Source organism: Mchenga conophoros, linkage group LG17, assembly GCF_057382185.1.
Source record: "Mchenga conophoros isolate Kocher_MC1m ecotype Shallow Benthic linkage group LG17, M_conophoros_male_GT1.1, whole genome shotgun sequence".
NCBI lineage: Eukaryota > Metazoa > Chordata > Actinopteri > Cichliformes > Cichlidae > Mchenga > Mchenga conophoros.
The window spans coordinates 5,962,701-5,990,237 of NC_140542.1; the positions used below are offsets into that span (position 1 = coordinate 5,962,701).

The 27,537-nt window shown below is 40.2% G+C and overlaps 1 protein-coding gene across 6 annotated transcripts in view; it reads right to left on the reverse strand.

The window, feature by feature from the left end:
• Positions 1–1,627: 1,627 nt before the first annotated feature.
• The window catches only part of slc38a4 (solute carrier family 38 member 4), a 31,640-nt gene continuing 5,730 nt past the window's right edge, over positions 1,628–27,537 (reverse strand). For 2 of the 6 annotated variants that reach the window (XM_085251113.1, XM_085251114.1), the window contains 17 exons: positions 20,281–20,530; positions 19,583–19,657; positions 18,655–18,693; positions 17,539–17,629; positions 16,901–17,016; positions 15,382–15,455; positions 14,873–14,965; positions 14,645–14,726; positions 14,479–14,561; positions 13,976–14,034; positions 12,798–13,058; positions 11,867–11,946; positions 10,923–11,023; positions 10,643–10,767; positions 6,261–6,405; positions 5,529–5,626; positions 1,628–5,325 (listed from right to left, as the gene is read on the reverse strand). In XM_085251113.1, coding sequence (XP_085107239.1) covers positions 5,221–5,325; positions 5,529–5,626; positions 6,261–6,405; positions 10,643–10,767; positions 10,923–11,023; positions 11,867–11,946; positions 12,798–13,058; positions 13,976–14,034; positions 14,479–14,561; positions 14,645–14,726; positions 14,873–14,965; positions 15,382–15,455; positions 16,901–17,016; positions 17,539–17,629; positions 18,655–18,693; positions 19,583–19,657; positions 20,281–20,396 — 1,743 coding nt within the window. In that variant the 5' untranslated portion in view covers positions 20,397–20,530 and the 3' untranslated portion in view covers positions 1,628–5,220. Of the gene's footprint in view, positions 5,326–5,528; positions 5,627–6,260; positions 6,406–10,642; positions 10,768–10,922; positions 11,024–11,866; positions 11,947–12,797; positions 13,059–13,975; positions 14,035–14,478; positions 14,562–14,644; positions 14,727–14,872; positions 14,966–15,381; positions 15,456–16,900; positions 17,017–17,538; positions 17,630–18,654; positions 18,694–19,582; positions 19,658–20,280; positions 20,531–23,459; positions 23,578–27,537 lie in introns of those variants that run through there. The other 4 variants (XM_085251111.1, XM_085251116.1, XM_085251115.1 and 1 more) reach the window with 4 other exon arrangements.

Consider the following 27,537-nt stretch of genomic DNA (forward strand, 5'->3'; position numbering starts at 1 on the left):
AGTTTTAGCATCAAGTAGAAAATAGAAAGAAAAGCAGCAACAAGAGTATTCATACAGAAACATATGGCACTGGTCAGCACTTTTGCCTCACAGCAATAAGATTCCTGGTTTAAATATTAGCTGGGGGCTTTTCTGTGTGGAGACTGCTGTGCCTCTGTGGGTTTCCTTTGTCCACAATTCAGCCGCATGCATGTTAGGATAATTAGAGATTCTAAACTGGACACAGTGTGTGATAGATGGTAAAGTGCTTGTACTCTAAAAGCCTTTGAGTGCTATATTAAATTAGGATTATTGATTTGTTGATGTGTATAGCCATTTTAATGCTCCAGCTGGAGATGAGTTTAATTATAAACTGTTGAGTAGTTTTTTTTTTTTTTTAAAGTAGTTTTATATTCATTGGCACAGGAAAATATGCAGTATTAGTGGATTTTTTTTAAAACTCTGCAAAACCTTTTAAAATGAATTGCACATCATTAGAAGTGTACAAGCATCAGTACATTCAGTCACTCCAAACCATTATGAAGTATTGTTGGTCACTGTACTACTCAAGCTCAACAGTGTTGTGGCAGATATATGAAATTTATGCATTTTTATTACTGTATTTGCAAAATGCAGGAGAAAAACTCTTTGGAGAAAGAAAAAAATGGAAAGATTATAACATTCCTCATTTTGACTCTTGGGACATTACAAGCAGGTGTTACATGTCAGCAGCAGATGCTAGGTATCCAGGAAATTGAAGATTTATTTCTATAGGCCCAATACCATCTAATTGTTATGACAGAAATATGGTTCTGGTCACTACCTTCTGTGATATTATTCTGTTATTATATGTTACCTTATAGATGTAATCAAAATAGTTGAATTATGATATTGTTGTAGATCATATTATACCCTTTAAAATAGAGTGTGTGATCTGTATGTAGTTTAGTTCTCATTATACTTTTGAGTTAACAGAACATATTCACATATTAGTTCATTAGATAAAGGTGCATCCTTGATCTGCTGGGAATGTGTTACACTGTTTTCTTGACATGCTTAATTGTTGAATCATGAAGAGAAGGTTGTAAGCAGGAGACTCTGTGTCTAAAGACAGGGGAGATAGACAGACCACATTCCACACCCCCACCTTACAGAAAGCAGAGAAACAACTGCCGAGGTCATAACTTAGGCGCTGTAACAGAGAAAAAATGTGATGTTTTGGCTTTTACGACTAGCTGGGGGCCACTAGAGATTATAAAAAGCTGAGCAACCCGTCACCATTTTGAGACATGTGCCTGACCCTCTGGTAGCATCTCTCCCGTCCGGACGTTGTAATGCTCTGACTGTTGAATTGTATGGAAATAAATGATTGTTGATTGAGCATTTATACACCGAGTATTGTCCCTCCTACAGCCCAAAGATTCAAAGAACTGCGTGTTTTCAACACTTCTCAGACACAAACTAGAACCCCCCCACCCCCACCCCAGCATGTTATATAAAATCTGGAGCGACATAAGGGATTTTTCCCATATCCACATTTACAAACATTTTATAATATACTGCATTTCTATTATTACCACTTGTTCGTTTGCTTTGGATTTCTTTAAAGAACTATGATTTTAAAAGTTAAAAAATGATAAAAACATGGTTTTTATTTCACATTTTTATTGTTCATCATAATGAAACAGCATCACCGATACAAAAAAAAGGAAAAAAAAATCCCCTTTGTTTAGGTAAAATTACAAATCTGAATGTTCAATCTGATCCATAGGAACACTGTGAACAGCAGAAACATTAAGCCAGTGCTTCTACACGGCTGAGGCTCCATAGAAAAATAAGGCAGGTGGTTTTTCTACACCTTCTTTCGAAACACATTCTGGGGACTTGTCTGTTTTACAAATCCATGAGAAGACTTGTCATTTAGACCAGCACGGCATTGTACAGCTTGGCTCGATCACACAAAAAAGGAAAAGAGATATGATACGAGTCTATCCGAAAGTGAGAAGAAAAGTTCAGCCAGACTGAATACCTGAGATACTAAAGTAGGTTGAAAGAGCTTTCTGATAAAAAACTGCTGTCTCTTCTTTTTATTGGATGAGCTGCTTGAAAAGACAAAACTCATCCTGAGGAACTGAGAAAAACTCTTACATTAGTAACAGACCCAGAGGAGAGAGTGAGGCAGATTTTCAAACACCTATTATTGAATATTGATAGTGAGTACTGCACGGGTCAAGTGACCCTTTAGTCGAGAAGCTTGGTGACTTTATCAGGCTGTAAAAATATTCAAGTAATGCCTTGCAAATAAAACCTGACCAAAAACTGGGCTTTTTAAAGATGTCTATGACACCAATGCGTCACAAGCCACTGACATACATCCAGCAATGGTGTATGATTGTCCTGGTAAAGCTTTGAGCTGGTGAACGTGGAAGATTCTTATGCATAAAGATATACGCTTACAGTACATGTTAGTTTAAGTGATGGCTACACTGCATTGCACAGTGCAATAGCAAAAGAACCACTTGGTCTTGTAACAGATGACTAACGTGTCTTGTAAGAAACTTCCTGTAGTGTGGTCATAAAATACTTGTCTCGTCCTAATTTTGTTGAGTGTTAAATTACATGTTTAATATCAACACGGCTTAATCGTGGCTTTAAAATTCAACCCAGTGACGGTCAGCTAGTGACATAAACCCAGTTGCCTTATTTCTGAGACTCCTGGGAAAACCGTGTTGGGAAGTAGGCTGTTGAGTTAATGCATTGTGACGACAGGTTAATGTTAAAATATGAAAACAGATATATAGCGAACAACTTTTCTACAAATATACAAGCTTCAAATATAGGACCAAAAAAACCCAGAACAAACTACTGTCTGACAGCAAGAGAAAAAAAAGGTCTAATACATACTTAGAAACTAAAACAAACACGGATTGCAGAAGAAGTCAAGTAGAATTCATCCATCAACCCGCTCACAAGCAATGAGTGTCAGTGTACCATAAAATAAAGATTATTTACAGAGCATATACAATTGTTCAAAAAGACCATGTTTGTAGGCCAAAAACATGCACATTATATACTATTTCATTTGAAATATCTATTTGTTTTTATGTACGTAGATCCACAAAGGATCTATAAATGCTGTCCACTTTGGCTGCGTGTGACTCGCAATGGCACGGGAGAAGCGGTGAAACGGAACAAGTCTGAGGTTGTGATGCCGCCATTCACTGTTACATTTAAGGCACCTGTTTCAAAAGCCAATTACAATACCAAGAATTCAGAAGGCACAATAAAATAATGAATACGATTACTGGTTGTATATTATTCTTTTAAATTAAAAAAAACATCAAGAATTATATATATATAAAAAAATATATTGCTAGGGGATATCCAAATGTTTAGCTTTAGATGTTGAGGTAAAACATCTGGAGTTGCAACTTGGGATCTTGGTAGACACCCTTCACAACATACTTAAAAATGGCTGACACCTTTAGCATGGTCATCTAGGTATTGAAGCATTCTTTGTTAGTTATTATTTACCGCACCCTTACTTCTAAAAATTACTGCTCTTTGATATTTTGTGTGTGAAGGGAACATTTTCACTTAATTGTCAAGACTTACACGTGAAGATTGATAACAATCTCGTTTATATGCCAAGTAAAAACAAAGGAACCTGGAGACTTGTTAGCCCTCGCTAGCATATTGACTGACTAGCTAGCATGGTTTGGCGTAAAGTTAAAATTTGCCTACCACAGCCTCTAAAGCTTAATAACTGAAATATTATATTTCCTTAAATTAATTTCTATATATCCGTAAATGTTTAAGCATTGCATCACACTTTAATGGAGCGTTTCAATCCCTACAGGCCTGACAGTAAAAGGTTAACTTCCTACTTAACGTGCCTACATGAGATTGTTATCAATCTTCGCATCTAACTCATAAACTTTTACAAAGTGTCAAACAATTACTTCAAACTAAATAGCATATAATTATGCAAAAAAACAAAAACAAAGGACGTACATTCGAATAAAGTTCTTCTTGAGCATAATATGGCACGAGTTAAAATAATTGTAATATTTAGGTCAACCTATTCATATGTATCTTTTTTAGCTGATCTTTTTTAAAAATTGTCTAAAATGCATACTTATTTTTTCCCCATATAATTACTTATTTAAAAAAAAAACAATTCAATGTTTATCTCATGAGTTCTACTGTATGTGCCTTAATAATGATTCCAGCAGGTATATGTATACTGCTAGTTGGAAATGATCATCCAGCTGAATGGGAAACAGCCTTAAGAGGCCAAGTAAGATATTATATACAACAACCATTTTGTCAGTAGATACACTTAATTATGTACATTCGTATCTTGCATATTTAGATCCATCTGTGAACAGTAATACTGAAAGCACCCACTTAATCTTGTGTGCACAGCCGAAATGAAAAAAGACCAGCAAGGAAGATCCTTGTCTTTTTGGAGCTGAAAATATCTAGCATAACTCTACTAAAGAAAATTGTTTGTGCGTGCCAACTTTGGCAAAGCTTCTGGTTGTTAATACGTAACACAGCAGCAAATCGATGTTGAATTTCCCAAATAAAAAATGGAATTAAATTGCTCATCAACCGTCATTTTGAGAAGAGATGAATGCTTAATCGACCGCAGGAATTTTAGGAAATAGTAGTAATAATTATAGTAATGGCTTCTTACACAGCTACTACTGAACACAATGCTAGATGTGCTCCTTTTTCCATGGATGATGGCACACTCCAAAAGACTCCTTAAAGTTCACAGAGGACTGATGGACCTACATGATCGTTCCAGCCCTTCCAGCTTCAAGTACAGGCTGCAGAGTATCTGTTCATTGTTGTTTCTTCTTAGCTGGAAAAGAATGATCATCAAGATGATGGTGACGATCTAAAGCTGTCTCGGTGGCATGTTGGCATTTTAAACCAGAGACCGGTACCCCTTGTTGTGATTCTTTCATTTGTGTCGTTTCACATCCAAAAAAAGAAAAAAGAAAAAAAAATACAAACTAAGCTAAAAGGATCCCCTCCAGTGGGACTTTCTGGGAGGATACTGAAGATGTCTTAACCCAGTGCTGCACTCATGTCTATAGCCTGAGGTTCTATAACGATTTGATGAAATGAAGGAAACCAGTGGGTACGGAAAACAAGTGATTTGCTGTGGGGCAGTCAAGGAAGTGGCTGCACTTCTAAATGGGAAACTGAAGACGGTAGAAAAGTGTTTTAATGGTGTCCCCCAGAGCCTGGGGGGTTGTGGATCCAGTCAAGAACGATAAGCGTCAAGCTGCCAATCATGAAGATGACTCCCATGACCAGGAAGATGGCTGCCTGAAGAGAGAGAGAGAGAGAGAGAGAGACAGAACAAGAAGGGATTCAGCTTGATGAGATACACAGAAGAAAGAAGGGGTCTGTGGAAATTTCTGGCAGATCACATTCATCTGGCCCTCAGTGGATACATGGAGAAAGCCAATACAGTGAGACAGCAGCAGAAAGCATTGTGTGTGACTGCGAGTGTGTTTCTGTACACTTACCCCAATCTTCTGTGGGGAGCGCAACGGCAGCGACTTTACCAGGCGCAGGTAAAAGGCAGCGGGTAGGATGAAGATGAGCATTGTTGCTGCAGAGGCGCCTGCAATTAAACCGAGAGGAAAACTGAATCTGCCATCAGGTGACAACAACTGAAACAAACAGCCAGACCAATCACTATGAGGAATTCTTTAAGTGACACGTTGAGTGACAGCTGTGTTTTTTAGACTTTTTAATAATTAAGGTGCATAACATAAGCTTTTAAAATACCTTTAATAAAGCATCAAGCCTCATATATTATAGGCATGCCATTAAGTATTGATTTGAGGTGCTGGTACTCAGTTACAAAGTAGTACTCTTCGGTTTGATTTAGGGATTAGTTTTGCAGAGCTGATTTTTCTTTTTTCTTTTTTTTAAACTTTGCTCGAAGTGATCGTCTTTGCTCCAACAGAACATGTGCACAGGCATCTGCTGGCAACTCTTTATTAAAAAGGGGGTGAGTAGGAAAGTGTTCTTCCTGACAATCTTAAACCTGAGAATCCTCACCAGGTAAGGATTTAACCTGACATTTTAAGCTTCTCTGTACTTCCAGCGGCTTTATCCAATTAAACAATCCCTCATCTGAAGGTGCCAATCAGGCGTGAACCGGCAAACCTCACTGACTCACTCTGGGTTCATGTGTCTTTTTGAAAGGGCAGAAATGTTGCTCTCTGTTCACACTCAGTGTCAGGACTCACCGATGAAGCCAAAGATGTCCCGGATGGTGGGGACACAGATGACCAGGACGTTGTTAAAGGCCAGGATGAAGGCGGCAATCAGCAAGTGGCGAGTCCAGCTGAACTCTCGCCCGCTGAACAGTAACGTGGTGATGGATGAACGGATCTAGGAGAAACAGTGACATAGTGGTGATGAATGTGGTGAAACAGTGTTTTCAGCTTTCTTGTAAATAGAGAAATAAACGTTTGTTTGATAAAAACAATTTATTCCAACACTAAAGTCAGTTGCTCTCTTCTTGTCTCAGTCAAAGAACCGAATCATTAACAAATATGCACGGCTGCCAGCCTGCGACTGAAGCCGATTCCTCACATTTGGCCAGTGATTGAAGTGTGTCAAGAGTTATGAACTTGTGTGTGTGTGTGAGTCAGAGAAAACCAGGAGATCCTTGAGCTACAGGCAACCTGTTAAAGCCTGAACTGGGTGAAAGGTCGCAGGTATCAGGTAAAACCTGAGGCCCCTTTAGCCCGTAAGCCTCTGGGAGAGAGGTCACAAAGAGCCCTGCTTACAGCGCCCATTCAAAACTGTTTGGGATTATCTCCCGCAGCGCAATGGAACTATGGGATTGCATCAGCCAGTGCAGAGAGGAGGGCGGGCTCAGCCCCAGGGGGGGGGGAGGAAGAGGAGGAGGAGGCGTGTCTTTACGCCTTTTCTCTTTTTTTGTTGCTGCCAGCATGTGCTTTCTTCTCTGTGACAAACTAGTGGCTCACAGCACAGATAAAATGAACGATTCAAACCCAAGTTTCTCTCTTAGCCGTTTTAAAACAGCCCCTCCTCACTGCCCCAACCCATACCTTCACTTTACTCCCACCAGCGTAATTAGGACTGCTTGGAAAACTAGAGCCTGGACGCAGCATTTCACTCCAAAGCTTCAAGTTATTCAGCATCTGACTGTCATCTGGCACTATGACTCTTGGGAGTGCACCCTTTGATATCTGCGCACTCCTAACCTATCAGTATGGCCAGGCTTCGGTCAGTCCAAAACAAACCACAGATGAAGATCTAAGGTAATAAATAGGCAAGCATATGTGACTTTTTCTGAGCAAAGTTAAATGTGTGACTGACAAAACCAAGTGTGAACTGAAACTACAAGCAGCACAGTAAGGAAAGCCCCTTCTCGGATATACATATATATATATATATATATATATATATGTGTGTGTAAAAAAAAGTGTTGCCTCGCTGTAGAACCACTGAAGCTTTACAAACCATGACTTCTTCTCTAGGCAAAAGGCTTTAATGCAGCCAAGCAAACCTAAGAAGAATATTTGTGAACCGTGCTCTCTAGCGGTGACACCGATCCTGATGGACAACAACTGCACTGTGTGAGGCACAGACTGCCCTGCCTTCCCAGAGGTTTACATACAGAACACGCTTTGTACTTCAGCAAGAACAACATTCGGGTGTTGAGGTTGTGTAATTTCTGTCTGGGTGGTGTTTGTCCCCTCCAGCATGACACCAGTGTCATCCTTTTAACCTAAATTCAATAGAAGACCCCTCAGGCTTGTTTGCCCTCGGCTCTTTTGGAAGCGTTTCAGCACATCTGGACTGAAATAACACAACTGTTTACAGAAGCACACTTAGGAGGAGCACACCTATTAAAAAGTAAGACATTCACACGCCTGGATTAATCACCAGAAATGACCACTCATGACACATTAAATATATTTAGCTTGAGTGGCTATCTGCAAATATTCACAGTCACATGTACATTACTAAAGCAGGAGCAGAGGAAGTAAAGAGAAACCAGCTGTAGCATACAAGACTTTACATACATGTATTTAAGCCAGAGCTACAAAAGGAACATTTTTATGTTGATGATAGTAAGTTATTACTGGCTGTAAGTGTTAATCAGCTCTCTTACAGCCGTCTTTTGTGGTTTCCATCTCCTGCTGGAGCCTGAGAACTGGAGCACGTCTGACTCCACATAAAACCCTTTCATTATATCCTGAATCCTGGCAAAGCCTTATGTGATGTGGCCTCTGTAAGCATCTATCCTTCACGTGACTGCACCGCCCTCTGCATGCACACACACACACACACACACACACACACACACACACACACACTTTCAGGCTTGGACGTTTATCTGGACATTTATCTCCCACACATACAGTCTTGTCTCGTCTCTTATAGTCCTCTACAGGAGTCAAAGACAGCTGCAGATAAAGCTAAAGTTAGTCTCTAGCTGAAGGTTGGCCACATTTTCCTACAAAATGAAGGTCAGGAGCATTCAAGACAAGATTCTCAAATGCCACACGGAAACTTGGCATAAGCGTTGCTGTGACTGAGCAGTTCTTTTGATCCGACGCCGTGCACGGATCTAGATCTAGCCAGTCTTCCGGCAGTGTTATGGCAACGGTGATTGTAGGAATAGTTATGGTCAGTTAATTAAAACCTCCCCAACTTTGTGTATTTTAATCAGAACGCTGTTAATCAACTTTCCCAGTCACTTCATTCACACTGTCACCAGTTAAAAGTACACCCAAGACTGACTAATGTTATGTGTCATGTCTTTACATGCAGGCATATTCAATCTAAAATCAGTTTGCAAAGCAGGATAACTAAAAGAAATCTCCTTGTAACAGCTTCAACGCTGATAAAACAGCCACGTGCACATTAGTTTTTTAACTCCAAGCCAAGGCTGCATAGCTGCCTTTTTCCTAATTCATCACAGCATCCCGTTTCAGTCTCGTGTTTCTCTGCTGCTATCAGTTTTCTATGTCCTCTGTCAAACTCTCTCTATTTCTCTTGAAGGACTCAGCTGGATATGTTTCACACAGTGACTAGACATCGATCATAAATACCCAGGATTACGTTTTTTGATATGATTTGAACATAATTTCACATATGGCCGCAATATTCAATTCAATTCAATGCAATGTATTTTATATAGTGCCAGATTTCAACAATAGTTGCCTCAGGCACTTTATATTGTAAGGTGAAGACCCTACAATAATACAATACGATAACACAATAATGCTAACAAAGTAAGTCCATTACACTGTCTTCCTCATTGACAGAGTGGGTACAGATGCATATTTCTTATCAACAAAACTACACAATTGGAGGACTGTGCGGTCCTGGCAGAGGTTTGTGTCTGTTTCTCTTCTCTAGCTCGTCTCACTGGCTCCACCTCTCTATCGCCCGGAAGGCAGCAGTTAGAGTCGGGGTTTTTCCACTGTCCACTCCGAGTCTGTAAACTTCCACTGCAGAGACTGAGGGGGCTGAAGGGATTCCCCTCTAACATAACAAAACACAACAAAGGAACTGAGGCGGAAGTGGCACTGTGCGGGCATAAGCTCCATCCATGCGTCTAAAATATAACAAAATGTGTAGGCTGTATGTAAGAGAGCACCGATGTACAGAAATGTGTCTGTATAAATGTGTGTGCGTGTGTGTGAGTGCGGTGTCGCAGTGTGTTTCCATAACATGCCATCACTTGCTGCATCATTCTCCATCAGCACTTTCCTCTGATTGAATGCTCCTGCCCCCTGGTGGCAGTCTGCTGTAACTTCAGGTATTTCCGAGAAGAATTCATGCCCCAGCTGCTCTTCTCTATATTAAACCCAGTTTAGATGTGTGTGTGTGTGTGTGTGTGTGTGTGTGCGTGAGTGCCTGGAAGCCAAAACGGGTCAGGAAACTTCCTCTGTCTAGCAGCCATTCTTGTTCTCCTCAAGTCAGATAAAGGTCAAGCTAAAATTAGTCCTTGACCATGTATGGACAGGCAAGTAAGAGGGGAAGCGTACGTGTGAATGAATGTGGCTTGTGAAGTTGTGGTGACTGGAAATCACACACATGCAGACTTTTGACTTCATGCTGAGAGAAAGAGCAACATAAACGGGTGTAAAAAAGAGTCGGGCCTCACTGCTGAAATCTTACAGTGTGTATGCCTGTTTGCGTTAATGTGATAAAAAGTTTTGTTTTTTTAAAGAGCCTTCGTCTGTGCATTTGAGCTTTGAGGTGACGGCACAAGATGGAGCTCCAAACTGAACAGTGTGTTCTTTTTTACCAACGCCGGGAAAAAGCAGCGGTGTCCAGAAAATGACAAAAAAAAACCCCAAAACATTCTGAATGACTGCAGTGAATACAAAACACAGTCTGTAAGCAGACTGACAGAGAGTGGCAGCAATGTTCAACATTTACAGGCGTGGTGTTTGTGCTCGTGTGCTCTGACGTAAATCAAATTAAACTGCTGCCTAAACGAGGCTCCAAATGATGAAGGCGAGTGATGAAAGAGGTTAGAAATAAGCTCTAGGCATGATATTTTACCATAAAGGCAACTTTTTCGGCTTCCAGAAGACAAGACAGAGACAGACTGTGTGTTTATGCAGGTTGTACTTACAGGGAAAAGCACGATGGGGACAGTAAGAGTGACGGCAGTGAGGACAGCCAAACGCACCAGCAGCAGCATGGTGTCAAACTTGTACACTTTAGTGAAAGTGTGCAGCAACTCTGCCTCCACGTTGTCTGTGATGCAGAGGGATAAAAGAGCAGTCCGTGAGAAATACTGAGACTGAAGAAATGGAAAAATAGGAATTCTAGCAAGACAAAAGAACGGAATGGCAGAACAAAACAAACAAAAACCAATCGTTTTTTTCTGTTGTTTAAACTGTTGCTTATACCATAAAAGGTGAGGTAGCCAAAAAGTGCCGACAGCATGTACATGATGAGCATCGCCAGGATGGACAGGTTAGAGACATTCTGCATTTTCTTCCGGCTCCGACTGTAGATGGCAAACACACAGACTTTTAGAGAAGTGACTTCACGATCGAAATATAAGGATTGGACAAAAGGGTGAACACAAAAGGAAGTGTCGAAAACAAACCACTTCCTGCAGAAGTAACACCATTATCCCGCCACTTCTGCAGGAGGTGGTCTGTTAAAATTAGGTAGTGACCGACAGAACAAGATTGTAGACACAAGTGGCAGAAATGACTTTTCTCCAAAGGACTTGCCTCCCCCTTAGCGATTGGGTGCCAGTTGAGGTTGTTCGGGAAAGTGACGAGTACGCCTCCCGGACACCTCATATGTGAGGAGTTCCAGGCATTTCCTATTGGAAGGAGGCCCCTATTTCTCTCTAGTGTGTCCTCGGGAGATTATATCTCTTGACTGGCCTCAGAATGCCCTGGTGTTTCCTCGAATAAGGTGGAGGCGGTAGCTGGGAGCTAGCTCACAACTAGCACTTCCCAAATGACAGTATTACTGAAAAATGCTAATTAGAAATCCATGTTAAAGTCCCTGACAGCAGTGCACGAGGAGGTATCTGAAACCAGATGAATGTAAACAATACCAGCTCTGGCAGAGGTCCACTACTAGGAGGCATCCACTAATCCACATTAGGAGTACCCCACATAGACACCACAATTTTTGCCATGTCAGAATTACTAATCAACTTTTTTTTTTTGCTTTGAACACATCAAGAATATCGAGAACTAACTGTTTCTTCGCTTCCTCTCTCTTGGAAGACGTCATTGCAACGGGTCAGCATATGATGATTTAAATGTATGTATAAGATGTTTGATGGTTTTTCAGGATGTGATGATGTAAATGTAAGTAACATACTTACTCTTTAAGCTCGCTATAGATAGGCAGCACCTCAGGATGGCAGACGAAAGCAAAGGCCAGGATGGGAACAGTGTACGCAGTCTAAGGAAGGATGAAAAAAGTACGGAAACGAGCCATTAACATGATGTAATATATATGAGAAGTATTCTTCTACTGGGTAAAGTAGCTGTAAAACAGAAATGCCTGCTGATATAGCCTCAGGAGAAAAGAGAGGAGGGAGAGCACTAAAAAACCTTTTCCTCAGCATTTAAGACTTCTGATGCACTGGACAGTTGAACACAGCAGTGCTGCACTGCTGTCTGCTCAGGTCATAAAAACTGGTATGCATAAAAAGACACGGAATATGTTTCCTTTCTTTGTCTCCAATCAAAGCATGACATGCAGACAATACAATGACCTTTACTTCTACCAGCTGCTACTTTTGAACGGTCTCATTTTTCTACTTAAATTATGTGAAAGGTATCATCGTGAAATTTTATTTGTAAGAGCTGTTATTACACAAAGTTTGGATTTGGATTAACTCGCTTTTATGAAGTATAATGCCACATTTAAAATGTGTACCCTGATTTATGATTATATTTGCCCACAGATTAAACAAAACATTTGTCACTCAAAGGCCGAAAACACAGCACCAAAGATGTCAAACATGTCTTGGCTTGGCATACTGGTGTCTTGTCTATTCCACCCCTACAGCCCCATGATACATTGTGTACATGTTTTCAAGACTTTACCCCAGCAACAAGATTATCTTCAACTTTACTAAAGTCTTGGAGTGTCTAATTAATTGGGAACTGATCAATGGTGAATATTTGCACATGTACAATGACAAACCCAACAGTTCTCCATTTCAGAAGCTAAAACCTCTTAAAATAACAAATAAGCAATGGACTGTGAAGGCAATCAAAGGTTCTGCACCAGTACAACGAACTAACCTGTGAGTTGAAGACAAAGTATTTCGGCGTGCACATCTCCTCAACGTCTGGGTGAGGTTCAGAGTGTATTCCCGTGGAGTGCTGGGTATCGTGGCTGCCAATGATTGCTGGGGAAATGTCAGCGTGGGAGAAATCCATCTGTATAGACTTGTTTTGCAAGGCGTAGAGCCCTGGCATGTCCGAGCCATTTATGCTGAGATTGGATGAGTGGCCATGGAGGAAAGGCAGAGGGCAGGGTAGCTGGGTTTTTTTGTATATTATCTGAAAAAGATTGACATGAAGTCTGACTGTGCTCTTCAAAGTAGAATTGTCACATATTGTATGCTAACGTACTAGCTAACAGTTTTTATTACGACATCCAAAAGATACGGAGCAACATTAGCATCTCAGCAACTTAGTGATTTCAAACTCCTTTTAGCTCTTTTCTAGCTTCCTTCAACTCCATAGAAAAATAAACTGGCAACTTAGTTGCTAAATAATTGACTGAGTTCTCCAGTTAGCAGCTAAAATTATCTGTTTTTTGATGCTGCGGAGGTAGCACATGCTGGGTTTATCAAGACTGTTCACTGAAGCAGGCTCCTTTACCAAAGAAGGTGCACGTGAGGAGTGACAGTGAATCAAGAGTTTAATATTGTTAAAAAATGTCATCTTTGTAATTTGCATTTAGTGTAATTTTGTCATACTACCTAGCAAGAAAATGCCAAAAGATACCATTATAGCGTCAACCATACTGAAGGGTTAAAACAAATAATTTAAGGACGGTTGTTTTACTGCTTAGTTGAGGTGTGAGGCTGTATCTTAGGTTTTAGTTGCACCTTCTTCAAGAATAAGAAGTTGCAACTAAAATGTATTAAAACGTGGTAACAAAAAAATTATTTGACCCTTTTCCCTACCACTTTTGTTCTTTTAGGCAACAAGTTGAGTGTTGACCTGGGAAAGTAAATATGAAAAGAAAGAAAAATCTACTTCCTCCGTTAGTAGTCCTGACACTGGCAAATCGGAAATCTGAGTAACTGGCAACAGGCCGTAACACAGAAACTATTAGCTGAAAGATGCTAACATACCCCAAGTGACAAACACCTACGTACAGATGGTTTATGTTCATACTGATCTCTTGACATACAATTCTTAATCACATTATTATTAGCACATATTACGATTGCTCACACTCAACTTACCACACCTAGGAAGAAAACCATGCAAGAGAGGGAAAAACCACTGGTGTAGCCCAGGTAGCCTAAAAAAGAAACGAGAAAACAAAAAGTGAGTTCCTTTCTTACTCTGAACCTAGATAGCTGTTTTTAATGCATTTTGATGCCTTTTCTATTATATGTGTCACTCTTGCTTGTCAGCCCTATTAAAGAAACGCACCAACCAAGTGTGATCTGAGCAGAAACAAATTTAAATAGTGACAGATGCAAAAAACCCCACCATCATCATCATCAACAAATTCAGTTCTAACATAAAGAATTTATCCCGTCTGCTGCTTTATACAGCTGTCTGTATGTTTTACAGACAGCTGCAAGAACATGGAGGCACTGAGGAATTTGGCGAGACATAGCAGGAAGCGAACTTTAGAAACTTTAGTGAAACTGGAAGTCAGTCTGTGGTGGGAGCAAGTGGATAAAGTTTACAAAACATGTGAAGGAGAAAATATGACGGTTTTCACTTGTGTTCCTACCCAGATTTTTGAGGAGGGATAAAGGCAGAATGATTCCGACGGACACAAACAGCACCAGGTAATTTCCATTTAGGTACCATTCACTGCAAACACAACACAAGGTTAGACCACAAGAGATGGCACACGAACATTAGTTTGCTTCATCTTTAGAGGAGCCCATTCTCACCCAGAGTTTTCTTCTAAGTGCAGGAATGCGCGGATCACTTCTGGCAACTCATACTTCACTATAAAGAGGTAGCTGGACATCGCTGCAAGAGGACAACAAGGGCAACTTCAGGTTTCATGCAAACTACAAATACTTCTTTAGAGGTGCACATTACAGATATTATTGTAGCTCCAGTAATGCAATTAAAAACACATATGTTTCATTGAAATACACTGATTTAGGGCCTACCTCCAATGTTCTGCATGATTATTGATCCAAATGCAGCCATTTTTCCGGGCCAGCCAAATGCCCTCTCTCCAAGCTTCTCATAGATGAGGGATCCTGCCAGAACAGAGAGAGTGACTAAGGATACCAGCCTTAACTAGACAATCAGGTGTATGTTACACAGTCTCTTTTGCAATTCTTACTTAGCCCCTTCTTTGTAAAAAAAAAAAGTTATCTTTGCAATAACTACTTCATTCTCATTTCTTCAAATGCCTTTAGGTAAGGGTGTGGAGATTTCCAACGAAAGTTGGCATAACAGCAATTACTTTTTTGTGCTGTTACAATCACTTGTCCGAGCATTTTCTCATGCGTCATACTCCTCCCTGTGACCTACAGTAACCTCCCAATTAAATACTGTATATAAAATGTTATCATCTGTGGAAACATACACTTGTAATCCCTTAATCAGCAGTCATAACATTTAACGTCGTAACATTTAAAAATGTTTAAAGGTCTGAAGAGCAAATACCAACCTCCTTCCTTAGCAGTCACAAGGAGCAGGTGTACAGAGTATAAGGAGAGAATGGCTATAGCGATGAGGAGGACTCTGCGCAGAGAGAGAGAGAGAGAGGTGTAGAAGTATGAAAAACTGGTACTGTGTAACTGAGTATCTACCCCTTGCTGTTAAAAAAAACGTAATGACATTTGAAGCTGCTCTGGCTCATGTTTGTGTTCGGTGGGGGGGCATTCTGTCCTTTCAAAATGACTTTGGCATGGTTGTAGCATGACTAATGTCTGTGTCACGTAAATGCTACAAATACATCCATTGCTGCATTCTTCAAATACCATACTGTGTGTCAGCAGTGAGATTATGACGGAAGAGGGACAAAGTTGTACAGCTTCCTGTAGTTATTTCACACCCCCAGCTAGTTCTCATTTTTAGGCTCTGGACTGCAGCCATGTGCGTGGACAGTGGATGACAGAGGGAGTTGCGGTGGGTACACCGGGGGCATTTAGGGGGTGTTGGATAATGGAAGTCATCCACAGTCCAATAATGCATATGCATGGGACCAGATTGGTGAGGGAACTGACCACTGAAGCTCAGATGTCCCCGTGGGGAACAGGTGCCCCCTAATCCGAGTGGTACGTGACCACAGTCTATATCTAAAAGAGTCATAAAAATCATTTTTACTTTGTCAGTGCAACAATTAATAATCAGACACTCTGATTTCCAAACAAATTAGTGACATTCCCTTCAGCCTTAGCTGTACCATAATTATCACACTATTATACCATACAAAAGATTCCAAAATGCTGAATTGTCATGGTTGTTGTGGTAACACGCGATTGTCACCTTTTCTAACAAAAAGTGAAAAGAACTTTCTGCCATCATTTGGTATAAGTTAGTTAGTACACACACTAAACACTCCACCTAGTGACGCAGCAGAAAATCTTTGTCTTTCCTGCCCAACCCATAATTCTGTCATCTTAAACTCCACTACAATAAATTCTAAGAAGACATGAATTAATCTGTGGAGAACAATGCAATGCTAACCGGTGTTTATTTTAGGTCTCTTTTCAGGACTGTAAGGAGGGGTGACACTGACAGGGAGCTCTAACAAGCTTCAGCTTATAATTGCATTAGTTATTATTAATCCATGTATTTTGTGCTGTCTCCCTCCCCTCGATCTAAACTGGTCGTGGCACATGGTTGCCCCTCTCTGAGACTGGTTCTGCCGAAGGTTTCTTTCTGTTAAAAGGGAGTTTTTACTTTCCACTGTTGCCAGGGTCTTGCACATAGGAGGTGGTCTGATTGTTGGGGGTTTCTCTGCTTTATTTTAGGGTCTTTACCTTACAATATAAAGTGCATTGAGGTTATTGTTGTTGTCATTTTGTAATTTGATAAGTAAGTTGAACTGAAATTGAATAATCTTTCAAAGTATATCCTGTGGAGCAATCATTGTTTTTGGCATTTATAACCAAATTAACACCTAATCTCTATCAAACATGTAACACAATGCACTATATATCCGCTAGTCCAAACATACTTACGTAAAGAGAATGATGCCAGTGTTTGCCATGGCAAAGGACAGGCCCAGGATGCCGCTGCCCATAATGGCGTTGCTCAAGTTGAAGACGGACATGCCGAATGAGGCGTGGCCAGGATGCTGCCCAAAGTCAAAAGAAAAGACAAGAGCTTTTTAAGGTAAAACTACCTTCAGTTGAGTGATGAACTATTGATATTTACTACATGAATCATTAATGTTAGCATCATATGCGCCCTGTTTTAGAAAAAGAAAGAGCTAAACATTTGGCATAGTAAGCCACCTACAGACAGATAGAAGCTTTAGGAGACAAGCTGCAGTTCTTCTGCACTATTCTTATGGTTTTGACCTCACTCTCCTACAGCATCTCATAACTGCTAACAACTTAGAGACTGTGGTCTGCCATGTGGTCTAATTTAAAATAATGAGCAGTGAACTGAACACATGAAAAATTGATGTAGAACAGTAAGTGCGTCTGTGTGTATAATTAATACTTTTCATTTACTTGAATTATGAAGACAGGATGATGAATTGTTGACATGTGCATATGCATTATATGGTGAGTAAAACCAAATATAAAAATAATATAACAGATTATATTGGGAGTCAAAAGGAGATACATAGTTGATGTGACTAAATCCTTACATATTCTTCTTCATATGTCTTCTTCTTTGGTATACCGTTTGACAGAAACCTGTGGCTCTCTCCATCGTCATTATCATCCCCATTAAATTGGCTGTCAACATTGAGAAAGATACACGTTAGGACAAACACAGTGAGAGGTTCACTTCAAATGTGTATCAACTTTCAGTGCTATATTTTATGATGTAACCGCCTGTCATCAAATGCAGTCTTTGTGCGTAAGTGCAAGCGTGAGTGCAAGCAATAAGATGCTCAACTGTTTATATGGTTATACCGATCTACACTGCTCTCAACCCAGAGACTTCCTCTGAAGTAGAACCAAGTTCAAATGAGTGATGAAATATGTAGATTTTCTTTTGCAAATTATTAGTGTTAGCATTCAGTGTACCTTGACTTGACAATGTGCAGGAAACAAAAAGACATTGGTGCCACTTATAAAAGATTTGTTAGACACAAGAAAAACAATCTACCAACACATAGTCCTCCATCCAGGACTATGGTCATCCATAAACTGACTGTGAAAAAGATATACATTAGCACATGCAGTCTCTGTATCAACTTTATGTGCTACAATTTACTGTTAACTACCTAAATCTGTAGCCGTAGTCTTTACGTTTAAGTGCGAGTGTAAATGCAAGCAACAGAAAAGAAGCTGGACTGGTTATGCTGGTTATCTGACGACATTTGTGTGTGTCAGGGTTTTAAATGTAAACGTAAAAATTGTAACTGCACCTCTTTACACCTATGCCTTTCTTCATTTGTTCTTAAAAACGCATCAACTCTAACAACTCAGTTTTTTTTTAAAAAAACTAGCTACCCGCTGTGGCAAGGGAGCAGCAGAAAGTAGCTAGCTGGACTGAAACACCTTCCCAATTCAATAACCACCAGTGTGCCTCACCCTGATAAACACATTATTTACATGCAATTAATCTTGCCGCTTTAAAGCCAAAAGATAGACATGCCAAATGAGGAGTAACTTCGCAAGTGCAAGCACAAGTGCAGGGAGCAGAAAAGGTACTGGACTATCTATGTTGGTTATTTGTCATGAATCTGAACCTTCTGTAAAAGATTTGTCAGACACATAGTCCTGTGCTAGTTTTATAAAGTTCTTATTATCACCTTTGTCCTTCTCCGTCTTCATTATCATCCATAAATTGACTGTGAGGATTGAGAAAGATATATATTAGCACATGCAAACACAGCTAATGGTTAATGTCACATATGAATCAACTTTCTGCCCCACAATTTGCTTTTAACCACTTGCCATCAGCTGTAGTCTTTATGTTAAAATGCAAGTGTCAGTGGAAGCAACAGAAAAGAAGTTGGACACCAACCTATGCCCAGAAAGAAAAGAATGGACAAGAATCTGTAATAATCTGTATAAACCAACCTAAAATGAGTAATAAAATATGTTTATATTTATTCTATGACTCATTAGTGTTTGCCAAGTCTGCTAGTCTTAGTGGATGCTATGTGCAAGCAAACCAAAGCCTGGTACTGCTGGTGGTGAAAGATTCACCAGTAGAAGGAAAAACTATTTATTATCATACTTTTTCCTCCTTCGTATCTCATTTGGAAGGAACATATCATCCATGTTATATTCACTGGCAGAATAGAGAAAGCAACAGAATGTTTGTATGTATTATTGTAGGGTCTTCTATAAAATTGAATTGAATTGAAAGTTATACGTTGGGACATGCAAATGTAGCTAATGGTTCAGTTCAAATATACGTCAACTGTGGCACATCTTTTTTGTAACCAGCTGCCAATAGCTGTTGTAGTGTTTATGTTTAACTGCAAGTCTTAAGTGCAAGCAAAAGAAAATAAAGTAGAGTCTATAGCTTTTGTCAAGCGGTTGTCCTCAAACACACCAACCTTCACCAGACAAAGACTTTTATTTATTTCATTAGTGTTAGCTTTAAGTTTACACTGTCAATGTGCAGCAAACCAAAGGCTTTGGTGCTGTTGGTGAAAGATTTGTCAGAGAGATTGAAAATCCAGCTTCCCATAGACATGTGTTAGTAATATAGAGTATTTATTATCATACTTCTGCCTCTTTGGTATCCCATTTGTCAGGAACACATTGCTTTCTCCATCGTCATTATCATCCACATTATACTGACTGATAGGATTGAAAAAGATATGCATTAGGACACAAACACAGTGGTTCAGTTCAAATGTATATCAACTTTCTGTGCTATGTTTAGCTTTTCTTTTTTTTTTAGCAAACTGCTAACAGATGTAATCTTTATGTCTATATGCAAGTGCCAGTACAAGCAACAGAAAAGAAGCTGAACTGGTTATGCCACTTGTCTGAGGTCATTTGTGTGTCCACGTCTCAACTATATATGGAAGCTATGTGTAAAAAGATTCACTGTGCTGCTTCAGACTAAAACATATGCAATTTATTCTTAGAAACAGATCAAACATCCCAAGCAGGTGTCCTGAAGTGATGCAAACACAGAGAGTCATTCATTGAAAACATTACCGTGTTACGATTTATGATTTAATCACCTTTCTGTGCAACGAGCAGAGAAGAAGCTGTCTACGCTGATTATTTGACACCAATTTACAACTTCTGTCATTTATTCTGACGCACCAATGCACACCAATTTATACCCAATCATGGTAAAGCAGGAGTTCAAAGATCCGCTTGTGATTAGATTGCCATAACCAGAGGCTTGCCCACAAAAATCCAGCCTTCTCTAGTCTACTGATATTAAGAAAGACATCACAGTCACTGACCTGCTCATGGTGGCCTTCTCACAGTCGGTGGGCTCTGTGAGTTGTTCATCAAGGCTGTCGTCGTCAGCCACTGTGGAGACTTTCCTCAGTTCCATGCGTTCCACAATTCCCGGCATAGTGGTACAGAGAGCAGGACCAGAGGCAGAGAAATGTACCTTTCTAGGATTTTCAGGGTTTAGACTTCACTGGCACAGGATACAAGAACCTTGTCAATCACCTCAGCTATATCTTGTTACCGTTGAGAAAAGTCCTGAAACAATAAAGGAAAAACAAGACAAAGTTTCAGTAACAGAATTGGCTTTTTGTCTGTTTATATGTTGCTTTCCTTTTTTTGCTGGTCTTAAACTGTTCCAAGAACTGGAATAACTGATTACAGGGGCTGTCAGTGGTTTTAGTATCTGCCCTTATCAGGTTTTTGGCCATGATGAGGAAGGCACACAGAAAGCCTTTTTGGCAGAAAGCCCTGAAGGCAAACTTCAACTTAAACATGGTTAACCATGATGTTTAACCTTTAACTATCCAAGTACTTTATGGCAGAAAGGGTTTCTTGTAGAAAGCCCCGGGGGAAGACCACTCCCACAAGAATAAAAAAATCCTTTAAGGTAAAAATGGAGCCCTCTACTCTGGAAACCATTTCCTGGAACTGAGGGGCTTCCTAAGAGATTATATGTGCCTTGGCACTTGTTACGCAGCTTCACCTGTACCAGGAAGGGTGACTTTGTGTTAATTTTATTGCCTTTTACATTTCACACAGGCTCAATTAGTTGTGTTAATGACTAAAGTTATTTGTATCTCTTGTCTCTTTAGGAAGATATCACAACCAAGTGCTGACGTACATAATGACTGTTGAGCGGAGTCGAGTCAGCTCCAGTGACGTGAAACTAGGTCATGGATATAGCATGTCCGTGGGGTCGTCGGACCACCATCAGCTGCGCCCTTGATAATGCATGAGCTGGTTTACACAACTTAACCCTTAACATCAAAGAAAAGAAATGACACTCCACTTAGGGGCACCGCCTTCAATTTCTGTAGTGTTTAAGTTATGTAAGAAGGAGCTCAACACACTGAAAGAAGACAACGTGATTATAAACGAAAATAGCAGCAACGTGATTTACAGTGCTGTTTCCCCCCTCACACAAAGAGCTCTTTGACTGAGTTGGAAGAAAAGAGCCTAAGGGCGACTCACTAATGAAAAACTAATGCAACGTGTACAGGACCAGCCAGAGCCGTGACACCGATGAACCCATGAGAAAGGACACTTCTGACATCCTCTTTTGTTTCACGGCACTCGCAGCAGTAATGATGTGGTGTAATGCATTGAGAAGAACAAATATGTTAATGTAAAGTTAAAGGAACAGCTCGGCAAACCACATTTACCTATTCACACAGCTCTTTCTTCTGCCATGAACTTAACATACACTAATGCAGACCTTCCCAAAGTATGGGGCCCGCCCCCTAGGGGGGGCGCAGAGCCATGGCAGGGGGGGCACGGGATGAAAAGGGGGGAAAAAAACAAAACGCTTGGACACTGCTAGCACGGGCGCCTACAGAAACGCAAAGCAGGAGATGAAGCATCGCTGAATGTGTTTCCAAACCAACTTCATTCTAAGCCAAAGACTAGAAAATATGGTGAAGCATATCTTCCCTTTGGCTTCACCTGCACAAGTGCCGAGGTAGGTCTCCCCTGCAGAATTGGTTTTCCCTTTGTTGGGAGCAGCACTGGGCTGTTTAAATCACGGACAAACAGTATCCCACATTCGTGATTTTTAGTTCACAAACACTTCCTGTAATGACTAACTAGATATGGACAGGTCTTTATTCTACCTTGATTACCTTTATGCATAATGATAGCTTTGCTTCTTTGCACTGAATCAAACAGTGTTTCTCTCTGTTTAAAAAGGTCTTATGTTTTAAACCAATCATTGGGTTTTTCATGCAAATTTCTGATAATGCCACAATACGACAACAACTGTAACATCAACGATGAACAAAAACCTTCCCACAACCACCTGGTGATGATCAAGTGGAGCAGTAAAAACATAGTTGAGCTACCATCCATCCGCAAGTGGTCAGTCTTAAGGACAGCTGATAGAAATACAAAGACCTGCAACTTAAGCAACAGCTTTTAAAGAGGGAAGCGGTTGAGCCACTTCAAAGTGTAAACAAGCGTTTGCAGTCAAAACTTGAGCTCTTTTAGATACACTACCAGGGGTGTTCAATGTCCTGGCCGATGCAGTTGAGACCTTCTTTCACAAAAACTTATTGTTACTGACAGGTTGTTGTACTTTCTGTGAAGTAAAGCCATAATAGTTTTGAGCCAACAGAGATTAGGTGGCTGTGTCATCGTTAAAAGCCACATCACACACGCCGCTACACCTAATCTCTCAAAGTCCTTGTCTGCCGTGCTGTTAGAGGGAAATGGAGACTGGGGTTCGCTCTCTGCAGCCAAGAGGATTAACCTGTCAAGCTGGGTTAAAATGATGTGTTGATACAACCATTACTTATAGAAACCCACATTAAGTACTTCCCACCATCGGTAAAATTAATCTTTATAGGTTGCTGGAATTTGTTCATTTCTTTTCCAAACCCGACCCAGCTATCTCACTCCTGAGGCCAAAACATTTTTAAAGACTCCAGAGACAACACACAGTTCATACAATATGCATTTAAAGATTTTGACTTGGTTCTTTCAACATGTTTCAAGGCAAATCACACAGCAGCAGTCATTTTAAGTTTCTTCTCATATATAGAATGTCTGCTATAGTGATATAGACTGTATGCAGTCATGTTAAGATAAGATATTGGTCTTATCTAAAGTGTTTGGCAAAAAAGGAAAAGAAGCCAGGCTTAAAAAAATACAGTAATTTGTAAATTTAGAATGAGAGCCCTTTACCTATTTAGTCTGAAACCATTCGCCTTCAGTGTACACACAAGCTGTTGCATCAGCCATGGTCTACAAGTCTTGGCACGAGCAAACACACCCCTTTATAGCTAAGTGAGTGAAGTCAATGCTTTAAACTGCTACGTGTTACACAGAAAATTCCTTGAAAGCAAACATTACACGTGTTTCTGTTTTACCCCCCACTCAACATTTGCACAACAGAGGTCCTACCTGCTGTGCATGGCATGGCTCACTTTTTCAAGAAAAAAAATCTCCCTAAACAAACAAGCTCACTTACTGAAAGGTTTCTTAAAGCGGTTCTAGGAAGGTTCCTTGTTTGTCCTCCCTTTTTGAATGAATAGATTTGAAGAAAAACAGACAGAAGAGAGACGAGTGGATGGGTGAGGTGCTCTGGCCCTTTTGTGACTCAGGTAAGACAGGAAGCTTTTAAAAGAGAGGAAGGAGGGCCTCTGTCAGCCAATCAGGATGCGCAGTTTGCTCAGACTCCTCCTTTTTTGATCAGTCATAAGCGGGGTCGTAACCCTGATAGCTCACTCCCAATCTCCACCAACACCACCCACTTGGTATGCATACATGTATATACACATCTGACTCAACAAATATAATCGAGGAGAGCACACGGAGAATAAACTATATACACTCACTGAAGGACGGATAGAGCTACACTGTAACGTGGCCAGTTTGATCATCGGCATCGGACTGAAGATACCAGCGTGCACCAACTCCTAAATACCCTCAGCAGCTTCAAGACACGACCACATGACAGGACACATGACCACTTATAAATGGACCTAAATCATACAGATCAAACACAGGTGGTCTGTATGATTTAGGTCACAGAAAACTGCTGTCTGGACTGGTCTCTGACACACACACACACACACACACACACACACACACACACACACACACACACACACACACACACACACACACACACACACACAAAATTGCTTGCACATGCAGGCACACAGATGCCCAGACACAGACATACTGTAGGCGACTGTCAGTGTTTTCAGTAGTAGGCCGTGCCACAGGCTGACCAATCAGATGGCTCACTGTCTGGATGTCGGCGTGCCCAAGGTCATGTTTGTGTCAGAGATGGGTTTTTTTTTACTTTGTAATGCAGTTCAAATAGAAGAAAACACACACATGTACAGATCACTTAAGGTAAAAAGACACTATTTTCTTCCTCAGAACATCGGGCACTGAGCTTGTAAATGCTGAACATGAAAAGATATGTTTTAAATATAGACTCCAAATGCTGAACTGCTACAAAGTCTTCGTTTATACGATACTTTACTGTGTTTTAATGTTTAAATAAAATCAGAAAATTTACTTGAGCCCACACGAGCCATTATTAGTCCACATACTTGGCTGCAAATAAGGACTAGCTGCTGTCCAGTTTGTAGTGAAACTGTGAAAAGTATAACCTAAAATGGGAAACGGGGACAGTTTGCTTTTGAAATATGTCACCTGCAGCTCTGCACAACTTTATCTCTTATCGTCTCAACTTTTTACCATCTCTGTTGCACTTTTTCACGTTTCACTACCACTCGTCTAGTAGTTAGCAAGGCGAGCACAACCTGACAAATCTTGAGCAATGTGTGTGTGAGATCATGTGAGAAACTTCAAAATGTACCAGAGCAAGAAAGCAGTAATAATAATCTCACTTTAAATGCAAGTAAAATCAAATTCATCCCAAAAGTTTGACACAAAGAAGAAAAATGATGAAGCAGAAAAATGCACAGGAGAGACAATTTCTGTGAAAGCTAAACTGTGTGTGTGTGTGTGTGTGTGTGTGTGGGGGGGGGGGGGGGGGGTGTCTTCACACACATGCTCGGCTAATCACCTGTGACTAAGCATCAACCCCCAAAGACACAGATTCGGGGGTTGGGAAAGAAACTTCTGAGCCGAGCTGAAAAGCAACTACCAACCAAAGTGTCTGAGGTCAGAGTTTGAGGTCACATGATTAGCACTGCAAACAAAACAAAGACTTGAAGTATCCGTTGGAGGCAAAGACACGTGCTGGCTTCAGCCAATCCATTCAATGATCTGTATCTGCCTCAGTTCCAGCCTACAACTAAAAAAACATAAACCCAAAGGACCAGTCCACCAACTTTGCTCATTTAAAATGAAGGTTTTTAGTAAGAAATATGTGGCTGAAAATATTGCAAAGTTGCTACAAGCATCTACAAATACAGATATTTATCCTTTTTTGAATCTTCCGATTCTTCTTTCTTTTAGGTGTTTTTTTTGAGTAATAATAATAAGTTTCAATCCTGGAATTGAAACTTCACTTATTTACTGATAGGTTTGTACAGAACAGGGTGTAAGAGTTCATGTTCTCAGTTCTCTTCTCACTGGGTTCAGTAAAGGTTGATCATTGCTCACGCTGATATCTCTACCCACATTTTGAGCCATTAGCATGTCCCCAGTCAATGTTTTGGGAACACTTTGTCATTTAACTGGCAGATCCCACCTACTGCTGGTGTTTGCCACCACACTCTGGCTATTCTTAAAGTTTGCTAAAGTAATTGCCTAAATAAGAGCTGAGGTAATCATGTGGTTCTTCCAGATTAGAGAGTACACGTTGTTACTCTCCCGCTTTAACTGCATGTCTGTAGCGGGAGAATAACAAAGTATGTTGAAATCAGGTGGCTGACAAGAGGCCACGAGGGACGTTTCCATCATGGATCGAGGGTTTATTAACCTCCCATTTTGACCAAAACATCGTTGGCACCATCAACTTTAACTTCTCTGTATATCTTTATTGTTAGTGAAGCCCAAACCTCTCAACTCGATGTGACTGGGTGCAAATACCAAACAACTTGCAAGTAAATCATTAGTTGTCCTCTGTCAGCACGTGTTTCTAAGTAAGTGCTATGTACATCATATGATACTTAGCAATTATATTTGTGGAGATCCCTTCAAGATAATCTCAAAAATATTCAATAACACATACATTAAAAATATAAGCTTAATTCAAATGACTAAAGTTACTTTCAACATTTTTTTGTAAACATTCTAAAAGTTAGTGCAAAGTTGTTCTGGCGTGCTTACGTCAAAAAGAAGTCACACACGTCACAGTAGCTGCAAATTGCAACCACATTCCTCCACCTGAAACCACAAATTCAATTTAATGAGGCAGTTTGGATGTACAACGGTAGCTGTTAAGGAGAAGTTGAACCAGCTGGTTCATACCTGACACCAGTAGCCTGCCAGCCTCTCTTGGGCTTTAAACAATTAAAATGAACAAAAAGTTATCAGTCAGCAGAAATGGCCGCTAGTTGTTTGCAGGTCAACAGAATGAGTCACTAAGAATCAAACTGTTCTTCTTATGATGCACTTTGCTTTAAAAATTGTGCTACAACCGGCCACAAAACTTCCTGTTAAGAAGCAATTGGGTACCCTGCCACTAGGTGAAGGTAAAGCAATATTCTGGGTAACAGATTAAATAACAAACTGTATGGTGTCATAGAGAGGCGAGAGGCAGGGTACACCCTGGACAGATCGCCAGTCTGTCACAGGGCCACAGGGTGGTAGACATAGTTTATAGAAATCGACATAAATATGGGCCTCATTGTATGTTTACATGCAGCAAACTCTATTTACCTGCATGCATGCATCAATGCTCAACTACTACACTCAGTCAGACACTGACCACCTCCATTGAGTGCATAATAAAAAATTAGAATGCAAGATTTTGCTCAATCAAATAAACATCCATGTAGGAAAGGAGATTTTCATACCTTAATTTTCATTAAGTTATCATTTAATTATGGTTTACCTGCACATAAGCAACATGCACCAGACAAAAATGCATAAAATGCTGAAACAAAGGTGACTTTGAAAGCTGGATTAGATCACGTAGCCTAAAATACATGCATACAGTTATCTGACAACCTTTTGATATGGTTCCTAAGTACAGTTAACTTGACTTACTAAGTTACCCTGTGAAATGATGTAATACTAATACTAACACTGGACTAATATGGCACACTTTGGAGATGTCAAAAATGAGTATACTCAATATTTGTTAAATTAGATGTTACTGTTATAAAATCAGTATCATATGACACTTTTATAAGGTGTTACTATTCATAAATGCTAGAAACTAGCCATTTTAACCTATTGGTCGGAGGTTGCTAAGTAACACGATGACACCCGATGAACAAACGCCACATTCCAACCAGAAATATCACCAAGACCTAGAAGAACAGTGTTACTACCTCGGACAATCCCTGCTTTCTAAAACTCGTGAAACTTTTAAAGCACAAAACAGTTTTGCTAACCTTAGGTTTGCTTACACTTTCCAGTCATTTCACAATTGCCAAAACATGAAATCCTATGAT